This window comes from Colobus angolensis, unplaced genomic scaffold (genome assembly GCF_000951035.1).
Source record: "Colobus angolensis palliatus isolate OR3802 unplaced genomic scaffold, Cang.pa_1.0 Scaffold247, whole genome shotgun sequence".
Classification (NCBI taxonomy): Eukaryota; Metazoa; Chordata; class Mammalia; order Primates; family Cercopithecidae; genus Colobus; species Colobus angolensis.
In genome coordinates, this window is record NW_012115677.1 from 1,423,889 (window position 1) to 1,451,478 (window position 27,590).

General features: G+C 37.1%; 1 protein-coding gene across 3 annotated transcripts in view; it reads right to left on the minus strand.

The window, feature by feature from the left end:
* Window positions 1-27,590, minus strand: part of TLK1 (tousled-like kinase 1) — a 160,380-nt gene that overhangs the window by 36,038 nt on the left and 96,752 nt on the right. For all 3 annotated transcript variants that reach the window (XM_011945926.1, XM_011945924.1, XM_011945927.1), the window contains 4 exons: window positions 24,194-24,304; window positions 23,941-24,077; window positions 20,308-20,496; window positions 1,583-1,649 (listed from right to left, as the gene is read on the minus strand). In XM_011945926.1, coding sequence (XP_011801316.1) covers window positions 1,583-1,649; window positions 20,308-20,496; window positions 23,941-24,077; window positions 24,194-24,304 — 504 coding nt within the window. The remainder of the gene's footprint in view (window positions 1-1,582; window positions 1,650-20,307; window positions 20,497-23,940; window positions 24,078-24,193; window positions 24,305-27,590) is intronic.

Sequence of the window (27,590 nt, forward strand, 5' to 3'; positions counted from 1 at the left end):
AATACTTATGACTCGTCCTGTACTAAAAATTCCCTTTTCCCTTCTATACTTCCTTTACATGGTTCTATCATTATCATAGAACTATTACGATAGCTCTATAGCTCCATCTATTATAGAGAATAGACTGAAGTTGTCAACTAAGTCTCAAAGAGCAGGAAAAGCAGTCAATAATTGCAATAGAACAAAATAGAACTACTTAAAAAACAAAAAGACCAAAATAAATCATTTTTGAATTCACTGTTCAAGTAGTTTAGGTTGAAGCTTTCTGGGCAGTTGGCCTAGACAGATATAGCATATTAAATGATACTAATGCAAATTATATATAATTATTTTCTATTCCCTATAATTAAATGGTAGGAGTCCCCAGCATATTAATAACATTTCCAAAACAAATTAGTATGCAGTGTAATAGTAGCTGCTACCAGAATGGGTTTCTCTGTCCTACCTCACCCGATCCCATGGAGACAACTTCACAGATACTATCTCCAATTAGTTCACTCATTCAATTTTACCTATAATTCAGCCTATTTAAAAAATTTAAAGAACCTGACAAGCAGAAAGCACAAAAAATTGGGTCAAAGAAAAAGAATTTTATGTCTGTGGGTAACTTCATTTTGAGGGAAAAAAACCTACTCTGCTATTACTACTTCTCTGAAATCATTTGAACTAAAATTAAGACCTGTAAAAACAATAAACTGATTACAATTTCAGAGTTTACAAACAAGTAGAAAGATATACATTATTTAAAAGTTTGCGACAGTAACACACAGAAATGTGTTTTCTCAGTTTTATCCCTTTATACTATTACTAAGTGCTTTTTCCTATGTACATCTTCTAATCAAAACATCACACAAGCAACAAATTAAAAGATAAGCCAAAGAAATAAGTTTGCTATTTATTTACAATTGCTATTTCATTATGAAATGAACATAATACGGAATTTTAGATTTCCTCTTTAAAATGAAGTTATTTTTTACCAAAAGGTAGTACTTAAATAGAGTACTCTGAAGACTTTGGAGGTCTGTCCAAGAATCATTCCTCCACTACAGGGACATGGTATATCATCATCTCAAGATTTTTAAGTTGACACAGATAAAGGAATGTTATTTTAATATACTCAACATAAAAATGTAATTTTGGCCAGGCGTGACAGCTCATGCCTGTAATCCCAGCACTTTGGGAGGCCAAGGCGGGTGTATCACATGAAGCCAGGAGTGAGACCAGCCCGGCCAACACAACGAAACCCTCACTCTACTGAAAATACAAAAATTAGCCAGGTGTGGTGGCACATGCCTGTAATCCCAGCTACTCAGTAGGCTGAAGCACGAAAATCGCTTGAACCAGGGAAGTGGAGGTTGCACTGAGCTTAGATTGTGCCACTGTACTCCAGACTGACAGCGAGACTGTTTCAAAAAACAAAAATAATAATAAATAAAATAAAGTAACTTTAATGCATCTCTTTTTAATCTGAAATTTTTAATTTGAAATCTTACTCTCTTAAATTTTGGCTTTTAATATAACACAACTTCCCACAAATTCTGGTAGCAAATTGCACTAAAAATGCAGCATATGTTTCACATACCTTTTTGAGATGTCCTAGTCTAAGTTTGAAAATTTCTTCCTGTTCATGATATTCTGCCAAAGTCAACCTGTCAAAAATGAAATTTTAATTCTACATATTGAGATTAATACTTACTTTATTAACAACTAGCAAAATATAAAAATCAAATGGAAATACTAAAATGTGGACAACTTTAAGCCCAAAATGTATGAGACAAAAATCCTTTGAGATATTCTTCAGAATATATTTAATACTTTTAGATGAAACAGTTAACTAATTCTACAATGATTTAATGAGTACCATTTATCAAGTGATGTTCTAGAATTTATATCCTAAGGATACAGTGAAAAACAAGACAATTTCTCCTTACATATTAGTATGAGCTTACACTCTATAGTGGAGGTAAGCAAGCATTAAAAAAACCCATGTGATGAAATAAATAAGTTTAAGTAACAGTAAGTGTCATGAAGAAAGCAAAAAAGGATGGTATGGTAATGACTAATCGCATTACGTTAATTTGGACTGGGTGTTAGAGAGGTGACCTTCATCTAAATACAAAAAGACAACCATGAGAGGACTCTGGGGAGTATATTCTAGACATGAGTTATAGAAAGTTTAAAACTCTAAGATGAAAATAGTCTTGGCATATAAATAGAAGAGAAAAAAATGGGAGTAAATTAGATGTAGTCAAAAAGGTTGTGAGTAGTAGGAGAAGCAAGCTGGGGAGACATACTATGTATAGATTTGCAGGCAAAGTAAAGAATTTCAGTTTTACTCTAAGAGTAATGGGAAATCACTGCAAAGGGAGTCAGTCCAGTTTGCACAGTTCTTAAAAAGAGGAAAAAAACAAAGACATTTTTCCTTTCCCTGCTTCATTGTGTTGGGAGTAAATAGGAAAGATTAAAAAATGCTAAAACTTTAGTCAAAGTACTAAATTCTGGCCGGGTGCAGTGGCTCACGCCTATAATCCCAGCACTCTGGGAGGCTGAGGCAGGTGGATCACTGGAGCCCAGGAATTCCAGACCAGCTTGGGCAACATAGCAAAACCCTGTCTCAATCTCCCCTCACCCCCCCCCCAAAAAAGCACTATATTCTTATACTCCAAATATAGAGATAGGGTCTTGCTTTGCTGTCCAGGTTGAATTTGAACTCCTGGGCTCAGGTGACTCTCCTGCCTCAGTGTACCAAGTAGCTGGGAGTACAGGTGTACACCACCATGCCTACCTACTTCAAAATCTTAATAAAAATAGATCCAGGACTTTAAGTCTTCAAAGTGCTTCATGGTTATCTCATTATTTCAAATATTCTTACCTAACTTTGAAAAATAATCAGTTTAATATATGCAGAACCATAATAAGACTTATTAGGGTCTCACTCTGTTGCCCAGGCTGCAGTGCAGAAACCATGATCTCAGCTCACTGCACCTCCACCTCCCAAATTCAAGCAATTCTCCCACCTCAGCTTCCAGAGTAGCTGGGACTACAGGCATATGCCACAATGCCTAGCTAAAGTTTTGTATTTTTAGTAGAGATGGAGTTTTGTCATGTTGGCCAGGCTGGTCTTGAATGCCTGGCTTGAAGTGGTCCACCCACCTCAGCCTCCCAAAGTGCTGGGATTACAAGTGTGAGCCACCACAACCGGCCCATACCCCAACTTTTAAAGAATGGCTCTTATCTATCATATTCAAGCCCTTGTTTATTTTCTTATGTGTTCTGAGGTTACTTCATTAAGCTCCTAACTCAGGTGTGATCTGTTTGGTTTCAGTCCCTCAGCAACATTTAGCATAAATGCTGTTTCCCTTTAGCTAGATGCTAATTAAATTTACTAATTCTAAAAAAGGAGTATTCAAAGGAAATAAACAAAAACAAGAAATTCAGTTAGTATTCCACTCGCAACATCTTTTGTTTTTTTGTTTTTTTTTTTGAGACGGAGTCTCGCTCTGTGGCCCAGGCTGGAGTGCAGTGGCCGGATCTCAGCTCACTGCAAGCTCCGCCTCCCGGGTTTACGCCATTCTCCTGCCTCAGCCTCCCGGGTAGCCGGGACTACAGGCGCCCGCCACCTCGCCCGGCTAGTTTTTTGTATTGTTAGTAGAGACGGGGTTTCACCATGTTAGCCAGGATGGTCTCGATCTCCTGACCTCGTGATCCGCCCGTCTCGGCCTCCCAAAGTGCTGGGATTACAGGCTTGAGCCACCGCGCCCGGCTCCACTCGCAACATCTTAAGAGCCAAAAAAAATTAAAATTTTAAATTAAATCTCTCTACCCAGTCTTAGGGTGACACAACTACTGGATTTTATTACACTGAATATAGCAATAGTTGATAGATGCAGCAGTTGCTTACAGTCAATTTAGAGAATTAAATGCTGGAGTGTGAATGTAGATGAAGTGAGAGTGGGAGGAGGAGGAATGTGATACTAAAGAAAATGAGGTTGAAAACTAAAATGTATAATATCTCAACTAATCTAGAAAAGAAAAGATGTAGGAATGTTGGCAAAAAGCTTCTGGATATGGGTACAGGTTTACGCCACTAAAGGAAATTTGCCTGTGTAACAGGATCATAAATTCATACTCTTAAAGTATGGTTTTAGGTCCACTAGTAGGTCATAGGATGGGCTCAGAACTAATTTTTAAAAGATATTTAAATCTGTTTTGTTTCTATATAGAAATTCTATACTAAGATTTTTACTGAATTACAAAACAGCTAAAATTTAGCATATCTTAAACCAAAGTTAGTACATGACTTGAGTTACTTGAAATTTTTGTCCTACCAAGAGGTCTGGCTATCAGATATAACTGCAAAGTTCCTACACATGCACATGGCTACACTTTGTGCAATTTGGGAGAAACCGTATTTTGTTGTTGTGTGTTGCTACACTACTCACTTTCCAGGGCAATGATTCTTACCATTTTACAATCACAGAGATCTTAAAAAACAAAACAAAACAAAATAAAAACAAAACAAAACAAAAAATCTGAAGGAAGTTATAAATAATCTTTCCAGAAAATTTTACATATATATAATTTTGGGATTCACAAATCTCAGTAAGAGTTCCTCTGCCAGCGTCTTGTCCTGCCAATTAAAATGCAAACCCCCAAATGACAAAAGAGCCATTTCTTACATTTTCTCTCCATCTCCTACTAGGAAGTAGTAGGGATTATTAATACCTGACACATTGTAGCTTCTTCGATAATCTCTGTTGTCCATTTGTATTAATAAAAAACGCTTTTAAAGAAATCTATGTATTTAGATAAAAGAAATTGGGAACAATCTTCTTTAAAGAAACAGGATTTTAGACACAGAATGAAAAGAGCTAAGCTAGGATAATGTTCACAGCAGTGGCTTTTAATTATCAATACTTTTATGTGTGTAAGATGCTTTTAAAAAAACCTGCCCTCTCAAACAATTCAGTCGGTTAAATTACTTAGCAAATCTTTTATTCATAGATAAGGCAAAGATATAGTCCATCTCTTCCCACAGACTCACATCTGATGAGTTAAATTATTAATATTTTTATTATACACACATAAAAATATTTTTATTATGCACACATAACAATGTGATATTTTTATTATGCACACATAATATTTTAAAAGTTAACAAATTTAAACCCCAAACATAGGACTTGACTCCTGATAATCTTCCATACTAAGTCTGAGTAAATGAAAAATTTTAAAAGTGTTCTAAAATAGTTCAACAGAAACGTGGGGTGACAGTATTTTAAAAAGTTAGTAGAAATACCAAAAAAACAGGGAATACTCATTTTAAACAAATTTGGTGTTAAATGTCTTAAAGACATTCTGTTTAAGCAAAGAATTAACCTGAGGCCTCAAAGAACACAAGCTATGGTAAATAGACTGTTAGAGGCACTTAAACAAAAATTAGCCAGACATGGTGGTGCACACCTGTAGTCCCAGCTACTCAGGAGGCTGAGGCATAAGAATCACTTCAACCTGGGAGGCAGAGGTTGCAGTGAGCTGAGATTGTGCCACTGCACTCCAGGCTGGGCGACAGAGCAAGAAAAGAAAACAACAACAAAAAACCTAAGCAAACTAACATCATAGTTAATGGTGAAAATGGAAAGATTTTCTCCTAATATCAGGAAAAAGACAAGGACATCTACTTCCATCACTGGTATTCAATATTGTACTGGAAGTCCTACCAGAGCAGTCAGGTAAGGAGAAGAAATAAAACACATCTAAATTGTAAGCTAAGAAATAAAACTGTATTTGCAGATGACATGCCTTTATATTTAGAAAATCCCCAGAAAATGCACAAGAAAAAAATCACTAGAACGATAAATAAATTTGACAAAGCGGCAGGACAGGAGAGCAATGCACAAAAATTAGTTACTTCTATATACCAGCAATGAACAACCTGAAAAGGATATTAAGGAAGCTATTACATTTACAATAGCATCCAAAAGAATATAATACCTAGGAATAAATTTAACCCAGGAGGTGAAAGACTTGCCTACTAAAAACTACAAAATATTGCTAAGGATTTCAAAAAGAGCTAATTAAATGAAAAGATATCCTATGTCCACAGATGGGAGACTTCCAAAAAGTAAGATACTGCCATAAGAATACACGTACATACCTATGAAACAGATCTGAATTCAGAAATAAACCCAAAAATCTATGGCCAGTTCATTTCTGACAAGGGTACCAAGACCATTCAATGAGGAAAGAATAATCTCATCAACAAATGATGGGGGGACAACTAGAGAACCACATGCAAAATAATGAAGTAGGACCCCTACTTCACTCTATGTACAAAAATTAACTGAAAATGAATGACCTAAATATGGGAACTAAAACTATTAGAAGATAACACAGGAGGCTGGGCACAGTGGCTCATGCCTGTAATGCCAGCACTTTCGGAGGCTGAGGCAGGTGGATCACTTGAGGCCAGGAGTTCAAAACCAGCCTGGCCAACATGGTGAAACTCTGTCTACTAAATATACAAAAATTAGCCAGGTGTGGTGGTGGGCACCTGTAATCCTAGATACTTAAGAGGCTGAGACGGGAGAATCACTTGAACATGGGAGGCAGAGGTTGCAGCGAGCTGAGATTGCGCCACTGCACTCCAGCCTGGGTGACAGAGCGAGACCCTGTCTCAAAACAAAACAAAACAAAACAAAACAAAACAAAGGGAAGATAATACAGGGGTAAATCTTCATGACTATAAATTTGGCAATAAATTCTTAGGTTTGTCACCAAAAGCATAAGCAACAACAGTAACAAAAGTCAACAAAATACATTTCATAAAAATTAAAAACATTAAAAATTAAAACAATTGAATTCATGGAGATAGGATGACGGTTACTAGAGCCTGGAAAGGACTGTGGGAAGGGGGGCAAAAGGTGGGGTTGGTTAATGGGTGCAAAAATATAGAATGAATAAGATCTAGTATTTGGTCACACAAGAGGATGACCACAGTCAACAAAACTATATTGCACATTTAAAAATAACCAAGAGTATAATTGGAATGTTTATAACAAAGAAATGATAAATGCTTGAGGTCATAGATACCCCATTTACCCTGATGTGATTATTACACATTGTATGCCCGTATCATAATATATCATGTACCCCATACACTGGTTGGTGCAAAAGTCACTGTGGTTTTTGCCAATGAAAGTAGGCAAAAACCACAATTACTTTTGCACCAACCTAATACTATGTACTCATAAAAATAAAAAACTCCTGTACATCAAAGGATATTATCAAAAAAGTAAAAGACAACTTACAGAATAGCAGAAAATATCTGCAAATCATGTATTTGATAACAGTTTAGTATCCAGAATACAAAAAAAAGAAAAAAAAAACCTCCCACAACAACAAAATAACAAACAGTCTGGTGAAAAAATGAGCAAAAGACTTGAATAGACATTTCTCCAAACAAGATATATAAAGTCCAGCAAACACATTAAAAGATGTTCAACAACATTTTAGGGAAATGCAAATCAAAATCACCGTGAGATAGCACTTTACACCCACCAGGATGGTTATGATTTTTAAAACGGGAAAGTAAAAAGTATTGTCAAGGATGTAGAAAAATAGGGATACTGTCATGCTGGTGGGAATGTAAAACGGTGCCGACTGGAAAATAAGCAGTTCTTGAACAAGATAAGACATAGAATTACCATAATACCCAGTACTAGATAGATAAAGAAAACAAAACATAAGTCCACACAGAAACTTGTAGACAGGTGTTTACAGCAGAACTATTTATAACAACCTAAGGGTGGAAACAACCTAAAGGTCCATCAGTGAATGAATGGATAAACAAATTGTGCATAATCACACAATGAAATATTGTTCAGCCATAAAAAGAATGAAGTACTGCTACATGCTACAACATGAATATACCTTGAAAACTTATACTAAGTAAAAGACACAAAAGGTCACATAAGGTACAAGTCATTTTATATAAAACATTCAGAAGAAGCAAATACACAGAGAAAGAAAACTGATTATTTGCTACTGGAGGTGAGAAGAGAAAGGGCTAGGGAGTGATTATTTAATGTGCACAGAGTGTTCCTCTGGGTTAAGGGAACAGTTTTGAAACTAGAGAGAAGTGATGGTACATAACACTGTGAATGTACTAAATGCCACTGAACTGTACATTTTTAAATGGTTATTTGTATGTTATATGAATTTAACCTCAATTTAAAAATGTTATCACTAGGAAAAAAAATAGGTGATTGTGGGAGGGAGGAAACTAGTTTTCCTATGAAGAGTCCAAATGTTCACAACATAATAGAAATTGAATTGCAATTACTTACACTTAGTACAAGTATAATGGCTGGCATGGTTTGGCTGTGTCCCTACCCAAATCTCATCTTGAATTCCCACATGTTGTGGAAGGGACCTGGTGGGAGGCAACTGAATCATGGAGGCAAGTCTTTCCCATGCTGTTCTCATGATAGTGAATAAGTCTCACAAGATCTGATGGCTTTAAAAAGGGGAGTTTCCGGCTGGACTTGGTGGCTCATGCCTGTAATCCCAGCACTTTGGGAGGCCGAGGCGGGCAGATCACCTGAGGTCAGGAATTCCAGACCAATCTGCCCAACATGGCGAAACCTTGTCTCTACTAAAAACACAAAAAATCAGCCAGGCGTGGTAGCAGGCACCTGTAATCCCAGCTACTCAGGAGACTGAGGTGGGATAATTGCTTGAACCCGGGAGGCAGAGGTTGTGATGAGTCAAGATCATGCCACTGTACTCCAGCCTGGGCAAAGAGCAAAACTCCGTCTCAAAAAAAAAAAAAAAGGGGGGGGGGGGTTCCCCTATACAAGCTCTCTTATCTGCCACCACGTGAGACGTGCCTTTCACCTTCTGCGATGATTGTGAGGCCTCCCCAACCATGCGGAACTATTAGGTCCATTAAATCTCTTTCTTTTGTAATTTGCCTGGTCTCAGGTATGTCTTTATCAGCAGTGTGAAAGAGAACTAATACAATGACTTACACACCAAGTACTACTGTGATATGCAAAATAATGGCCAAAGATTTCCATATTCTAATCCTTGAGACATGTGAATATGTTAGGTTATAAATAAAAGGAAAATGAAAGGTACCAGGTGAAATTAAGGTTGCTTATCAGCTGACAGTAAAACAGGGAGTTATTCTGCATTACCCATGTGTGCCCAGAAGGAAGGGGCGGTAGTGTCAGAATCAGAGCAATGTGACAGGTGAGACAGTTGACTGGCCGCAGCTGGCTATGAAGATAGAAGGGGATCATAAACCAAAAAATGTAGGCAGCTTCTAGAAGCTGGAAAAGGCAAGGAAATGGATTCTCTTCTAGAGTCTCTAGAAGTTAACACAGCCCTGTTAACAACTAGATTTTAGCTCAAATGAAACCCATTTCGGATTTGTGATCGCTAAAACAGTAAGGTAATATTTCTGTTGGTTAAAGCTAGGTTTGTGTGATTTGTTACAGCAGCCATAAGAAATTACTGCAGATCTTCTTACCTGGAAGTACAATGTTCCTTTAATAAATACCTAAAGGCCGGGCGCGGTGGCTCAAGCCTGTAATCCCAGCACTTTGGGAGGCTGAGACAGGCGCATCACAAGGTCAGGAGTTCGAGACCATCCTGGCTAACACGGTGAAACCCCATCTCTACTAAAAAATACAAAAAGCTAGCCGGGCGAGGTGACTGGTGCCTGTAGTCCCAGCTACTCGGGAGGCTGAGGCAGGAGAATGGCGTAAACCCGGGAGGCGGAGCTCGCAGTGAGCTGAGATCTGGCCACTGCACTCCAGCCCGGGCGACAGAGCGAGACTCCGTCAGTCAGTCATACATACATACATACATACATACATACATACATAAATACCTAAAAACAGGGAAGTGGCTTTGGAATTGGGCAGGGGACAGAAGCTAGAATTTTAAGAAGCTTAATTTCTAAAGGCTGGGCACAGTGGCTCACACCTGTAATCCCAGCACTTTGGAAGGCCAAGTCGGGTGAATTGCTTGAGGTCAGGAGTTCGAGACCACCCTAACCAGCATGGTGAAACCCCATTTCTACTAAAAATACAAAAATTAGCCTGGCATGGTGGTGGGTGCCTGTAAATCCCAGCTATTTGGGAGGCTGAGGCAGGAGAATCACTTGAACTCAGAGCAAAACTCTGTCTCAAAAAAAAAAAAGGCATAATTTCTAAAAAGTTTAAACAGATTGTTAGCAGGCTAAACGTCATCAAAAAGAAAGGATAATCTAGAGAACAGAACCTTGTGTCCAAAAGGCAGAAGCACAGAAGATCACCATAAAAGATTATTCTCAGACCTTGAAACCAAATGGAGTTTGGATGGATTTTGAAATTCCACAGGAATTTCTTTCCACTGCTTTGTGTTTTGAACATGAATGTCTATAAACTGTCATCAGATACCTGTCCCACCATCGTACTGTGGGAGGAGGTAACTTGCTTCTCGAGTTTCAGTTTCACAGATGAAGAAAAACTGTGTCTCAAGGTGGATCATACCCCAAGTCTCACTCATACCTGATTTATTTGATGAGAATTGGAACTTTGAGCTTATGGGATTTAGATGCGATATTAGACTTTGAGCCGACACTGTAATGGGGATGTTGAAATAGGGTGAATATACTCTGTATGTGGAAAGGATGTGAATCTTTGGGGGTCAGCAGGTAGAATAATGGTTTTCCCAAAATGCCATATCCTAGTCTTTAAAAAAGCTAGATTTAAATGGGATCAAGTTTGCTCATCAGCTGATTTTAAGATAATTACTATGAATAATACAGCTATGAACACACAGAGGAAAGGAAAAAAAAAATTCTATTTGCAGGAAACTAGTAAAAGTCACAGAAAAGGTAATATCTGAACTAAATTAAAAAGAAGCAACAGCAGGAGGACAGGAAGAAGAAATGGGGTATTAAGAGGCATGATGGGCCCGGCGCGGTGGCTCACGCTTGTAATCCAAGCACTTTGGGAGGCTGAGGTGGGCGGATCACCTGAGGTCGGGAGTTCAAGACCAGCCTGACCAAATGGAGAAACCCCATCTCTACTAAAAATACAAAATTAGCCAGGCGTAGTGGCACATGCCTGTAGTCCCAGCTACTTGGGAGGTTGAGGCAGGAGAATCACTTGAACCCAGGAGGCAGAGGTTGCAGTGAGCCAAGATCCTGCCATTGTACTCTAGCCTGGGCAACAAGAGTGAAACTCCATCTCAAAAAAAAAAAAAAAAAAAAAACCAGGGGCATGATGACCCAAGAGTACAGCATGGAGATACTCAAGCAAAAGTAAAAAGGAATGCAAACTGCAGATTAAGGAAGTATCTTCTGTTTGTTTGCTAAGACTTTTAGTCACAGATCAATGTTAAATTTTATCTAATTTTAAAAAAATTTTTATCTATTAAGATAATCATATGATTTTTCTGTTTATGTGAAAAATTACATATATTTTTCTAATCTATAACCAATCTTGCACATCCAACATAACCCCAACTTGGTCTTCACAAACTAGCATTTTTATCTTACATGTTGTGTTTGTGTTACTATTTAAGATTTGTGCATTTATTTTCACAAGTGAGATTTGCCTGTAACTATCGTTCTTGTACAGTCTTTGTTGAGTTTTGGCATCAAGACTATGTTGGCCTCAGAAAATAAGTGGGAAGCATATCTACCTTTTCTGTTCTTCAGAACAGTTTGTAAAAGACTGGCACTATTTCATCCTTAAATGGTTGATAAAATTCTTAGATGCAGTTATTTGGACCTGCAGTTTTTCTCTGAATAAATGTTTAAATTACAGATTCACTTTATTTAACAGCTACAGAACTATGTGGATTTTGTTTCTTCTACTGTCAGTTTTGGTTCCATTGTATTTTTCTGTAAATGTGACAATTTCACAAAGATTTCAAATTTAAGCAATTTATAATGTGTTGTTTCCTTTAAATATCTAGACACAGTAGTAAATATTCCTTTTTTCATTCCTGGGGATGGCTGTGGTTTTTAAAAATTAGTCATATTAGTTTTATTAGGTTTTTCCCCCTACAAAAATTTTAACACTATTTTTAAAAAACTGGTTTATTCTCTGTATCGTATGTGTGTTTCCTATACTAATTTCTGCTATCTTTTCCCTCTTCCTTCTTTGGTTAATTCTCTTGCTCATTTACTTTCTAACTTATTGAAATAGATGCTTAGTTTGTAAAGTTTTAGTTTTTCTCCTTTTCTTACATACGTAACTAAAGCTGTAATTTTCTCTCTAGATACCGTTTCAAATGCATTTTATCAATTTTGTTATGTAGCACTTTCACTAACATTCATTTCAAAATATTTTGAAATCTTTCATTTCAAAATTTGCCCTCATTTTCATTGGCACTTTTCCACTACCTTTTAGTTACAGATTTCTAGCTAATTGCACTGTGGTCAGGGAACATATATAATGATTTCAATCATTTTCATCGCAGAGTTCTACCAAATGACTAAGGGAGAAAGAATACCACTCTTACATAAACTTTCAATCCTGTGAAATTTGCCGAAGCTTGCTTTATAACCAATTTCTTTTATAGTCAATATTTTTAAAAGAACATGTATTCTGCAGATGTTGGGAGGTATTCTATGTATGTCCATTGGTTCAAGTTTGCCAATCCCATTAAATCTTGCATGCACTGTGTGTTTTGTTTTGTGGTGCTTTATTTTTATCTACATGTTCTATTTCTAAGAAATGCGTTTAAATCTCCCATTATGATTTGTGGATCTATTATTATGTTTTTTATTTATCTTGAGGCCATGTTATCATATTTATATAAATTGAGAATTATTACACCTTCCTAGTGATTTCAACTGTTTATAACAACCACTTCATTTCTAATAATTTTTTTTTGCCTTAAATTTTACTGTGTCTGATTTAATATAGCTTTCTTTTGGTTGGTGTTTGCATGAATATCCTTTCTAAATTGTTATTTCAGTATGTCTTTTTTCCCTCTGGCTGCTTAAAAATTTTTTTCTCTTTGCCTTAATTTTCTGAAATTTCACTATGATGTGTATAGATGAGTTTTCTCTTGTTTTTGAGACAGAGGTCTCGCTCTGTCACCCAGGCTGGAGTGCAATGGCATGAACATGGCTCACTGCAGCCTTGGCCTCCCAGGCTCAAGTGATCCTCCCATCTCAGTCCCCCAGGTAGCTGGGAGTACAGGCCCATGCCTGGCTAATTTTTAAATTTTTAGTAGACATGGGTTTTTGCCATGTTGTCAAGGGTGGTCTTCAACTCCTGAGCTCAAGCGATCCACCCACCTCGGCCTCCTAAAGTGGTAGGATTACAGGTGTGAGCCACCGCACCCGGCCTCGATGAGTATTTCTTTTCATTCACACCCCCTGGAATTTGCTGGCCTTCATGAACCTGTAGACTGATCTTGTTCATCTGTTTCTGAAATACTCTTAGTTATCTCATCTTCAAATACTGCTTATGCTGCATACAGGATTGTTTCTCTAAAGACTATCAGCTACCTTGTCAATAGTAATAATGCAAGTCAGAAGACAGTAAAAATCGTCTCTTCAAATAACTACCAACCCAAAATTATAAAACCAGTAAAGATATCCAAAGAATGAAGGGAAAATAATTTTCAGACAAACAAAAACTGGTCACTACCAACAGACCCCTCTGTAATTTTCTTTTACAAAGGAAAATCTGTAAAGGGTATTCTTGGCAGAAAGATCTTATGAGAGGTGTAGAAATAAGTAAAGAGCAAAAAATAAATATGTGGATAAAGTTCATATGAACACTGACTATGCAAGACAATAATGATGTCCTACAGGTAGACACATGTATATATGTGTGGTCTGAGTATAGAAACATGCTCATACTGTAATAGAGAAAAAGAATAAAATAAACAAAAACTGGTCAATGCAATAAAAGGTGAGAAAAAAAAAAAGGATGGAGACTAGGTAGGATAAACAGAAGCATAAAGAAAGACCAAATTTAAGCCCCAATAAGTAATGACATGAATTGAAAAATAGATTAAATTCTCCAATGAAGGGAAGATTTTTCAGACAGGATTTTTAAAAAATCAGTTATATATTTGTCAAAACCCACAAAAGGTACAACATCAACAGTGAACTCCAATGTAACTTTGGATGATAATGACATGTCTATGCAGGTAGCTTATGTGCTACTGTGGTGTGGGATGTTGACAGTAGAAGAGAATGTACCTGTGTGGGGACAGGGGTTAGGTATATAGGAACTCTGTACTTTCTGCTCAATTCTACTGTACTACTGCCCTACTACTGCTGCCCTACTACGACTCTAAAAAATAAGTTTATTCATTTTAAAAAGAGATAAGTATTCCATTAATAACATTATATAAAACATATTCTTTTTTTTTTTTTTTTGAGACAGGGTCTTCCTCTGTTACTCAGGCTAGAGGGGAGTGTAATCACAGCTCACTGCAGCCTTAACCTCCTGAGTTCAAGCAATTCTCCCATCTCAGCCTCCTGAGAAGCTGGGACTATAGGTACATACCACCACGTCCCGCTAATTTTTTATTTTTTGGTAAAGATGGGGTCCTGCTATGTTGTCCAGGCTTGTCTCAAACTCCTAGGTTCAAGTGATCCTCCCGCCACAGCCTCCCAAAATGCTTGGATTACAGGGCTGAGCCACCACGCCCAGCCTAAAATACATTCTTAATTTAAAATTAAAGCTATAATGGAAAAGCAATGACCTCTAAAACTTCAATAATATAAAACATGAGGTAAAATATTACTTACTCTTAACTTCGCAGTCACCCTCTGTGAAACATGCAACATGTAAGTCTAATAGATACAACCAAAGCTTAATTTGAAATATATTTTAAGTAAAAATCTTGGTTAAAATGTATTAGCAAAGAAAAATCAATGCAAGTGTCATCAGACTTTATCCAAAGACAGTATTAATAGTAAATCCAAACTATTTACTCTGAATAAAGTCTTTGCAACTAAAATTACTAGTTATCACCTAAAAAACTGACTCTTGCTAATAGTTAAAAATACATTATAAACCAAAGACCACACCAAGTATATGCATTACCTCCCAGTCTTTTCAACAGTATAATGTAGATACTTTCACAAGAAAATGGAGACTCAAAGAAGTAAAATAACTTACTAAAAATAATCTGGGAGAGTTAAGTTTGGAATCCACATCTGTCTGACTAGAGAACCTAAAGTCCTACCCACCACATCTGGATTCCCCACCCCTGGGCCACAGACCAGTACCATCCACGGCCTGTTAGGCCACACAACAGGAGGTGGGCAGCGGGCCAGCAGGCATTACCACCTGAACTCCACTTTCTGTCAGACCAGCAGTGGCATTAGATTCTCATAGGAGCACAAATACTATTGTGAACTGCTCATGCAAGGGATCTAGGCTGTGTGCTCCTTATGAAAATCCAATGCCTGATGATCTGAGCTGGAACAGTTTCATCCTAAAACCATCCCCGAGCCCCCATCCTAGTCCATGAAAAAACTGTCTTCCACAAAGTTAGTCCCTGGTGCCAAAAGGTTGGGGACTACTGTACTACATAACAGTAACTTCATTTTCTATGCTAATTTCTTGATAGATAATAGAACTAAAGATTCATAACTTGTCCCCTAATTATACTAGATACTCTGCACACAAGCCAAAGCCATTTTCACTAAGCAGTGATTCAAAAGAAGTTTTAAAAGATAGTTCGCCAAGTAGAGATGTGAAATTTTGTGTCTAAAAAGCATTATTCAAACTGCAGTATGTATGAATCAAAGTGCTTCTGTGGCCTTTTGCCCTATTTAAACCTATAATCTGATTAAGAATGCAATCAAATTGCTATGTAGTACCCATCACTTCATTTGCCACAGAGTTAGTTTTAGGTCAACATATGGAATAAAATGGGATAGAAATGAGAGAAGACTATGACTATTAGACTACAATTAAAGCTGTTAGCATCTTGGAAGACAAGTAGTAAACAAAATACCTGTGACAAACCAGAAAGATAATCTATCAAAAAAAAATTAAATTCAATCAAATGTGTTTTTTTTTTGTTTTTTCTCCTTTGAGGCCAGGTCTCACTGTCACCCAGGCTGGAGTGCAGTGGAGTGATCACAGCTCACCATAAACTCAAACTCCTGGGCTCAAGAGATCCCCCTGCCTCAGCCTCCTGAGTAGGTGGGACTACAGGGACATGCCACCACACTTTGCTAATTTTTATTTTTGTAGGGATAGGGTCTTGCTCTGTTGCCCAGGCTAGTCTCAAATTCCTGACCTCAACAATCTTTCCACCTTGGCCTTCCAAAGCACTGGATTACAGACATGAGTCACTGCACTCAGCCTAAACGTTTATGTATTGTAATTTAGTATTGACCACTTTCCATACACCAAACACTGTGCTAGGCATTGGGACTACAGAGATAAAACAGTGAAATAAATGCTACAATACACACAGGTATGCACAAAATATCATGGCACCTAGCTTGAGGGGCAATAGGAGAAACCAGTAAAAAAAAGAAAAAAAACGTTAGAGAGAACTTCCTTTTGAAGAAAGCATTTAAAGCATCTGAGCCAAGTCTTAAAGGATAAATAGGAAATGAGACAGATGAAGAAAGGTAAGGAAAAGATAAAGTCACAGAAGCAAGAAAGCACAGTCCATTTAGAGAATTGAAAAAGTTTAACTTAAGATATACGTAGGGCAAATGTTGGAAAATGAGGCTAAAGTGAGAAATAAGGTTTACATAAAGGGCCTTCTTGTGGGTGAATTTTATCTAGAAAGTCACTGACAGAGGTTAAACACGGTGCGACATGAAAACCAGCAATCTAGGTTAATAAAAAACCAAGGTCCTATACTAAGACAGTGACCGTGAAAATGAAGGATGGAGCAAACATGAAAATGTTATGGAAACAGACATAGAGAATGAGGGAAAGGGAAACATTAAGATGACAGGCAACTTCCTAGTATCATTACCTAAGTGGTCACTGATGCTGTGACTGAAGAGATAGAGGATACTTACTATGGTGATACCTCAAAGTAATAAGTAACTCCCATCTTTCATGTATTAAAGAAAAGCTTTCAGGAGGAAGCGATAACTACTATGGGACTTAAAAGATTAACAGAAATTAAGACAATGGGTGAGAGTCTCAATGTTGACAGTGAAGTAGAAGTACTGAATGATGGCAACAATGAGACCAGAGAATGAAGAAGGAGCCAGATCAAAAGTGCTTTATAAGCCATATTAGGACTTTTGGGTTATATCATTCAAGTACTGGAGAGCTTTGTTAGGGTTATAAGGAAGATAATGAAAGGATCACATTTTTATTTCAGAAAAATGACTGTACGACATGAAAATAGACTGCAGGAAGAAACCAAAATTGAAATGGGACAAGGGAGAGATTATAAAAATAACCCAAGTAAAAGATAGCATTAACTTGAGTTAGAATGAATGGCGTTAGTGGGAACTTACATAAAAGATGAGCGGATATATCTGCTATCTAGTAGGACTGGGTATCTACAGGGTAGAGTTAAAGCTAACACACACTTTCCTTTTTTTTTCTTTTAAAGAAATAGAGGCCGGGCGCGGTGGCTCAAGCCTGTAATCCCAGCACTTTGGGAGGCCGAGACGGGCGGATCACGAGGTCAGGAGTTCGAGACCATCCTGGCTAACACGGTGAAACCCCGTCTCTACTAAAAAAATACAAAAGACGAGGTGGCTGGCGCCTGTAGTCCCAGCTACTCGGGAGGCTGAGGCAGGAGAATGGCGTAAACCCAGGAGGCGGAGCTTGCAGTGAGCTGAGATCCGGCCACTGTACTCCAGCCTGGGTGACAGAGCAAGACTCCGTCTCAAAAAAAAAAAAAAAAAAAAAGAAATAGAGACAAAGTCTCATTATGTTGAGAGGCTGGTCTCAAACTCCTGGACTCAAGCGATCCTCCCACTGCAGCCTTCCAAAGCACTGGGATGATGGTGTGAGACATCCCATCTTTCTTTTAATACAACCACCCACCAACCCAGTCATTCACCTGCGTTTTTGTTTTTTCTTGAACAAATTTACTAACTTACAAAAAGTAGTTCTTTTTAAAAATTAATGATAGTCAAAACGTTCTAATTGTAACTTACTACAGCTCAAGAAAATTAAGAAAGGCTTTAAGAAGAAAGTACATTTTGAGATGAACTTTGAAAGATTAATATTATCATCATTTAATCACTAATGGATTAAGAAAAAATCAACAAAATCTGGCCAGGTGCAGTGGCTCATGCCTGTGATCCCCCAGTACTTTGGGAAGCCAAGGCAAAGAGGACAGCTTGAGCCCAGGAGTTCAAGACAAGCCTGGACAACATGGGGGAGACTCCATCTCTTCAAAAAATAAAAAATAAAAATAAATAAAATCTGTACTTAAAATGTTAAAGGTGACAACTACAATTCTTACATGTGAGAGGATGGTAGTGCCACTCCCAGAACACAGAAAAGGGGCAAGGTGTGCATGTGTAAAGACAGACTGAATGGGAAAGATAACAGTAAATACAAGGTTTTGTTTGTTTTTAGTAAATATAGTTTTGAACAGGCTGCATTAGAAGTTCCTGTGAGACATTTAAGTACTGACAGCAACTAAGCAGGATATGACATTCAAGATTGGGAAAGAATTATCTGATACTCAACAGAGAAAAGTGGGCTTGAGATGGTAATTTTGATGTCAGCAGGATGTACATGGTAACCGAAACCCTAAGAGCAGATACTACTCAAGGAGAATACACAGAGTGAGAAACGTGATGGCCTAAGACATATCCCTACAAGTCATCTACATTTTACAGACTGGTAAGTAAATGATGCCCATAGAAAGATACTGAGAAGATGCAGCTGGATGAGTTAAAATGGAAACTGAGTATCTTAAAAACTAAGAGAGTCTTTTTGGAAAAAATAAGTCAACAATATTCAATGCTGCCACGTAAGTTAAAGACCCAAATGTTACAGCATTTAGCGTCAGGAAGATAATCAAGAACAATTTCAGTTAAGAAAGGGGGACTGGAAGACAAGGCAGAAGAGACTACAAGGACAGGCAACTCTTTCAAGAAGCCTAGTTATGAATAGGACAGACAGAATATAGAGACTAAAGGGATTTGTAATTGAGGGAGAGTTTTTTAATGGTTTTGCTTACATGTTTTCTGAACGGAAGTTAACAAGTAGAGCACAAAGGAGGTATCAACAGAAGAGGTTCCTGATACAGTTGCGGATGGGATTCAAAGCATGGATGACAGACCATCTTTCAATAGAGGAGAAACGAATATATGACACACAAGACATTAGAGGGTGTATGTATCTTCTCTTTTTTTGAGACAAAGTCTCACTCTTGTCCCCCAGGCTAAAGTGCAATGGCATGATCTCGGCTCACTGCAACCTCCGCCTCCCGGGTTCAAGCAATTCTCCTGCCTCAGCCTCCTGCGTAGCTGGACTTACAAGTGCCTGACACCATGCCCGGCTAATTTTTGGATTTTTAGTAGAGACGGGGTTTCGCCACGTTGGCCAGGCTGGTCTCAGAACTCCTGACCTCAGGTAATCCACCCACCTCGACCTCCCAAAGTGCTGGGATTACAGGCATGAGCCACCATGCCCAGCCTATGTATTTTCTACTCACATGAGTTTACATAAGTTCTTCTAGAACAGAAAATTTATATAAGTTTGGATACATCTGTATATTGAAATTTTAACAACGGTGTTCTCTGTGAAATGGGATCATGGTCTATATTATTTTATTCTTTTTGTCCTATTTTCCAAATTTTCTACAATAAGCATGTAACTTTTAAAAAATGTCTTTGTCCTTTAAATTATAAAGCATAATTCATTAAGAAAGAAAATCCAGAAAATAAAGAAAAGCAGAAAGGGAAAAACAATACCTATAACCCACTAATAAACTGCTTTCACAGGTTGAGAAAATATATAAATGGTAGTTACATTACTTCATTCTCTCCGACAAAGGAATGTGAATGGAAACACTAAATTAGAATAATCCAAACTTTCAATTGATTCTTAACTGATTCAGACACAGAGGAAAGGGTGAATTCTGGTAACCTCTTAGCTACCTAAGTCTCTGTTTTAAAAGAGAATTGTTAAATCTCTGCTTAAAAAGGTAGAATTCAGATATTTAGGGCTATTAATTTACAGCTAAATTTTCAATACTGCCTTCCTTCCTGGTCATAATCAATTTTGCTATCTAAGTATTAATTATAAATAACACCCACTAGTAACATTCACGCTCAATGGCAACAATTTTAAAAAAGAAAAATTTTAAATGGAGGCTTACAGTTGTGGTAAATTTGGTCTAACAAAAGGATCATTCTCTGCTCCATTGACTGCTTTGTTTTTCCTTTGTTTTGGTTCAGAATTAGTAGAGGGTGCCTGAGAATTATTAGCTGTGGGAGGTTTGCGTTTGGCTAGAAGTTTCCTTTGCCTTTCAATATCTTCCCTTTGCTGATTCACCCATTCTTGCTGCCTGTGTAAAAATAAACAAATAAAAACCATATTAACCTTCCATTAGTTTTCATGGTTAAATTGGAAAAAAATGCATAAAAAACACGAAAAACCATATAATATACATTTGTAGCCTTCTGGTTCCACTCTTGTGAACCCACTTGTACTTATCTTTCAAGTCTCATGTGAAAGAATTTTTTTAAGTGAGGTGTTCTCTAAACCCCTAGATTAGGGAAAGATGTGTTGCCATATATAATTTCATGGGAACTTCTATCTCCCCACCTCAACCTTTCTAATAAATATCATTCCTATAGATACTCCATCAGAAAGTGTCCGGTTAGACGACATCACCCCCTAAGAACAGAGACGGTGTCCATTTATACAGTATCCTCTTGTATCCCTAGTACCTAGTGTAGAGATCAGCACTTACCTGTTGCTCAATAAATGTTTCCTGAATGAAATAAATAAATGAGCTAAAACAAGCCCCCAAACTATTAAAGTATGGGGTACATGTTACACATGCGTCTCACCACAGTATTTGCAAACAAATTTACAAAAGGCAAATATGAGTTTAATATGAAGAGAGTTATTTTCTAAATCTACTTTTGTTAAAAAAAAATTGGGAATGAGAAGTTGGTGTTTTGAAATCAAACAAATTAACCTTAACATAAGAAATTTATAAGAAAAAAATTTTTCATAATTTAAGGCAAAAAAAGACAAGAAAATAGCAAGAAAAATTAGCACGGCTCTGAAAAATGGGAAAGTAACAAAAATAAAATTAATGCTTACCATTCAAGAATCTGAAACAATTTTGCAAATGCTCCCTAATTCTAAAAACTAATAGATACCATGTCGATTATTAAAATGTAGATTAGATATTTTAGCAGTTTGAGCAGAGCATTAAGTAGTTAACAGCGAAACTTTCAAAAACCAACTTATCATACAACACCTTAAGCTTATTCTAACAGTAACCATGTTCTCTTTTAGGTCACTTCACTATGCCAATAAAAATTTTCAAATCCTATATGGTTATGATACTTGGAGCAAGTCAAATATTTCATGACCTCCTCTCCCCAACCACTGACACCAGAACTAAAGGGCTCCTACTTTGCTTATGCAGAATTGACCTTACACACATCCCCTTCCCTATGGTTTTAGTGATGAAGTAGCAGAATACGACAGGAGTGAAAAAAATCAAGAACCTAGGTAGAAGATTAAAAGAGTAGAGAAAAACCTCAAGAATAGCAAAGTGAGAACAAGACTTTAATCCGTTTTCATTTAGAGGCAGGAATAAATTTCAATTTTTAATAAGTAAATCTTAAGGCTATTTTAGGGCACCATCAGGATGGTATAAATGTAAATAAGCAGTAATAATCCTAATGATTAAAATATTAATGGAAAGAATTACTGGAATAGATATTAACGGCTGATTATTCAGGGATGACTATACAGTTTAGAGATTATTATTACTTTTTATTTATTTATTTCTCCTCTCCTCTTCTAACCACTCTGAGTTATATCACCAATTATAAGTGGCTTGATATAAACATAGTAGGTCCTCAATAAATGCTTAGTAGTGAAAGTCAGGACATACAAGTAATTATTTTCTTTTTTGGTAGTTATTTTTTGAGACAGAGTCTCACTCTGTCGCCCAGGCTGGAGGGCAGTGGCGTGATCTCAGCCCACTGCAGCCTCCACCTCCCAGGTTCAAGCGATTCTTGTGCCTCAGCCTCCCGAGTAGCGGGGATTACAGGCGCACACCACCACTCTTGGCTAATTTCTGTATTTTCAGTACAAATGGGGTTTCACCCTGCTGGCTAGGCTGGTATCGAACTTTCAACCTCAGGTGATCCTCCCAACTCAGCCTCCCAAAGTGCTGGGATTACAGGCGTGAGCCACTGCACCTGGCCTCTTTTTGACAGTTAAGTGGAGAAATTGGAACTGCTGGTAGAATTTATATTTCAGAACATTCATATTGATTATATAACCGTCTCTTTTATTCACTGTAGGACAACTGCAGGTCTGGGTTTAGTAGCAGAGCCTCTTGCTCATAAAACACTAAAAATTTACCTTCTGCTTTCTACTTTATTGTTGATATGTTAGTTCATGCTTCAATCACGTTTCATCTGGATATCCCTCCATCTTAACTACCAATAACATTCATCCTCTAATATTTTCACATTACCATCAATTATTCTACAACTATCACTGTAGATATCATTCTGATCACGTACACTATATATAAACCTTTAACAAGTCCCATTATCTGCGGAATTGAAATCCAAACTCTCTAATATCACAAGTACATTATCCTTTGTTTCACTGTGGTATAACTAGCACAGCTATGTTGAAGAAAAGTTGAATAAATCTGCTGTGAGAGGTGGTCATTCTGTGGCAAGTCCTAGGTGGCAGTGTTTGAACAGCAATGTTGGTGTGATAGCATGTGAAAGAAAGTTTTGCCTCTATTTCAAATAACTGGATACTCTGGAAAAGCTGATGTTCATGCTAGCATTACTCCCAACTTTCAAGTTTAAAAACATTTTCCACCTCCTATCTCCAAAAAAAGGAGTAGCATATTTAGCACTCCTTAACACATAAACAGCCAATCAATCCTTATCTACCACCATCTGAACTCAAGAAAATATGGTAACTATAATTTCTCTGTTTTAAAGTTTGATCTGAAATGCAACAGAAAACCAAACACCGCATGTTCTCATGTATAAGAGGGAGCTAAACATTGGAGACTCGTGGACATAAAGATGAGAATGATAGAAACTGGCGGCCACAAAGATGAAGAAAGCAGAGACAGGGGCAAGGATCGAAAAACTATTGGGTACTATGCTCACTACCTAAGTGATGGGTTCAATTGTACCCCAAACTTCAGTATCATGCAATATACCCTGTAACAACCTGCACATATATCCCCTGAATCTAAAAGTTGAAATTAAAATAAATAAATAATAAAGAGTTTACCTCAGAAATGCTAAAGCCACATGTTTAGTTTAACTGATAAATGATTTACTATATCTGACGCAAAAGAGAAGTTTTTTTCCTTAGGAATAGAGGGCAGGCAAGTGCTGAATATTAACACGTAAGGAATGGGGAATGGGAAAAAACTAAGTAGGAAAATCCTAGGAGATAAACACACACACAAATCTTCCAGTGAAATTAAATTTTCAACAACTTCCCTCTCAAAATATCATCTGTAAAGCTAAAGGTTCAGTTAGTATGTCGGAAAGTCAGAGTTAGAATAACATATTATATTCCACAGACGAATGCTAATTAATCAAGAAATTACTAAGCTACAATCATAATACTCTTGGTTTCATATCCCTTTCAAATGTACTAATTTCTATGATTTCAGAGTAGTGATGAACTGGAAAGCACAATTACAAATCTATAATCTTTTAAAGCAATGAAAACCCAAAGGAATACTAAAAACTTTTAAATGTTAAGAATGACTAACTTCACAAGATTCTGAAATGCAAAACCATCTGTCCATTGTTCAGTAAATGAAGCGCCATGTCTAACTGTTGTAAAGTGCCCGAGGCGTAATCGATCTTGCATACTCTTCTCTCTGCTTGACAATTTTTCTTGTGTACTCTGAAAAAAGGAGAAAAAAAAGTCATCACTCAATTTTATTCATTAATTTATAAAAGCATACAAAGCAAAAGCAGCTAATGAAGGGGAAGGGAAAATTTACTCAACTTTTAGCCTACCTTTTCAATAAGAAGTTTCTTGCTCATTGATATGCACTTATTTAATCGTTCTTTGTATTTTTCAAGTAATTTTTGTTGTTCATCTATTTGCCGTCTGAGATCACAGTTAGCCTGTGACATAAGTAGAAAATGCAAAAGGTCTAGACTGGGGAATATGAAAAGCTTAGAAATATTATTAACGTTCTAAATAAATTGTATACAGATAGGACTAATAATATTAAATATCTGAGTATGATACAAGAAAAAAAATAAGCCTACTTAGCCATGAGATAATACTGTTAAATGTTACTTAAGTGTGCAGTGGAAAGTACATACAGGGAAGTCTGTATCCATATCCATCACATTCAAATCCATACTCTTAAGGTTAACTTTGGCTAAGTTACAAGAACCTTAGTTCAGCTTTCTTATTTCTAACTAGAAGCAACACAATCTACCTCACTTTGTTAAAAATAACTAAAATATGGTATATAAAGTGTCTATCACTTAAAAATAAATGTGAGTTTTCCTCTATCTCATAATTAACAAATTAAATGTGAGTTTTCCTCTATCTCTTATAACTAACAAAATATTTTCTCCACTGAACTTATAAATGACGTACACAAGTTGCCTACCCAACAGCTGTCCTCACCACTCTTCCTTAGCAATAGGATACTAATTCTGTTCACTCTGTAGGTGGCCATATGCTCAGAAAAGAGGCCTCTCTCTAACATCAAAAGATGAGCCTGATTAGTACAGTGGCAAGAGAATAACCTATAGGGCTTGTTACAACAGATTCCTGGGAACCATTCCCAGAGCTTCTGAATCGGGTCTCAGGAAGGACCTGAAAATTTCCATTTCTAATAAGTTCTCCAGGAATGCTGATGCTCCTGGTCTGAGGATCACACTTTGAGAATCAAAAGTCTAGGCCAACCATGGTAGAATCCACAAGACAAGGGCACAGTATCTTGAAAGTGCTGACAGAAAATAATTGCCAACCTAAAATCAGATACCCAACACAATTGTTTTTCAAGGAAGAGGAAACAGAATTTAAAACTAATAGACCCTCAGCAATTCAAACAAAACCTCAACAATGTGTGTGTATGATGCATATGCAACTTAAAACCTGATTCTAAAATTTCTCTAAGACTGTGAAGGGCCAAAAATAGCCAAAATGAAGAAGAGGATATCTGTTTAACCATGTATCATGACTTAATATAAAGCTACATAATTATGATCACCCAAGCCCCCTTCTTCCTTAATAATGGAAATTCAGTGTTTTATCCTGGATTGCTATCTGCCTAGCCAAAAGACTACAGTTCCCAGCTTCCCTTGCAGCGAAGAATGGTTAATGAGATGCAAGCAGAAGTTGTTCAATGAGATATCCAAGAAGGCTGCGCACAGAATTGTGCTTTTTGTTCTCTGCTCCCATCCTCCCTCCTATTATGTGCTTAGAAAGCAGATATCATAATTGTGACCCTAATAGATATACAGAATCTTGATGTGACCTTTGAGATATCAGCCATGAACTAACAATGACAAGGTCCCATATGATACTGAGGAGTAATAATATCTGAGCTGCCCACTTCTGTTCTTCTCTTGAAAAATAAACTTCTATCTCATTTGAAGGACTGTTATTTATGTTCACTGTTACTAACGGCCAAAAACAATTGATAAAAATTGTTTTATCAACAATGATAAAAAGATGCTGCAGTACTTGTGTAGAGATACAAACAGAACAAGGAAACATGATACAGAACACAGAAATAGACACACTAGTATACTGGAAACAAGATTTTATGCTGATAGAGCTGGCAGTGTGAGAATGAGCTTTTAATTAAATGGGGATGAACAACTGATTATCCATATAGAAAGAAACTGAAATGAAACCACATCATGCCACACCAAAAATCAATTTCAGTAAGACTAGTAATTTATACTGAAAGATCAGCTGGGCATGGTGGCTCATGCTTGTAGTCCCAGCACTTTGGGAGGCCAAGGTGGGAGGATCACTTGAAGCCAGGTGTTCAATACTAGCCTGTAGACTCCCAGTTCCACAAAAAATTAAAAAAAAATCAGCCCGGAGTGATGGCACAAGCCTGTAGTCCTAGCTACTCAGGAGCCTGAGGGAGAAATATCGCTTAAACCCGGGAGTTTAAGGTTACAGTGAGCTATGATCCCCCACGGTGCTCTAGCCCGGGTAACAGAGTGTCACTTAGGGGGGAAAAAAATGACCAGACTAAAAAACTTTGAGAAGTAACTGTTATTACACAGTAAAATGGAAAATGCATACTCCCTGTACTCTGGCTATGGCTTTCCTAAACATATACCACAGAAAAATTCTTTCATATTTGCCCTGAAGACACGTACAAAGAATGTTCTTAGAACTGTTTATATTAGAAAAAGTAGAAATAAAATGTCAACTAAAAGCACAAAAGATACCAAAATTATGGTATACTCAAAACGCTTTACAATACTGCAGTGAAATGAACAAACTACAGTTATACTCATCAAAGTGGACGACTCTCTGATATATAACGTTCAGTGAAAACAAGCTAGGCAAAAGCGTCCATACCGGAAAATTTCACTTAACGTTCAAAAACCAAATGAAATAATATATTGTTAAGAATGTAAGCACATATTGAATACAACCATAAAGAAACACCAAGGCATGACAAACACAAAATTTAAAATAGTGGTTAAATGGTAAATGGATGTGAGAAAATAAATATGACAGGATCAGGAAAAAGACACACTGGATTTTAAAGGTACTGACAAACACAGTAGGATCACAGGTGTTGGTTTTATCGAGTTTCTATACCAGTAGTTCTCAATGCTGGCTTACATTAGAATTATCCGGGAGAGCCTTTAAAACTACCAATGTCCAAGCCCACATCATGTCATCAACTTGATCAGAACCCCTCAGGGTAGAGTTCAGGCATTAGTACTTTCACCCTTCCCAACTGGTGAGTCTAAGGAGCATCAAGGGTAAGAACTGCTGCTTTAAACCCTTACACATTGTAAATATACTTCTAGATGTATTTTTAAATAAAGCTTCCATTAAAAATCCTTCAGAACTGCAGCAGTTACTTCATCCTATCGGTATCAGATGTCAGGCATATAATAAAATCAATAAACTTTAATATGAAATGGCTATTTGTGTTATGGTAGTTGGTCACATAAACGTTATTAACTTCCTTCCAGTTCTCCAACAGTTTCTCAATTCCCACTTTACTGAAGATCTAATAAAATATTTCACTTTAAAATTGGTATTTTCAATCATGTACTTAAACTAACAGAAAAAGCTTATTGAGTTCTAGTTACAGTATTTTTATTTTCTGAGACAGTCTCACTCTGTCGCCAGGCAGGAGTGCAGTGGTGCGATCTCAACTCACTGCAACCTCCACCTCCCGGCTTCAAG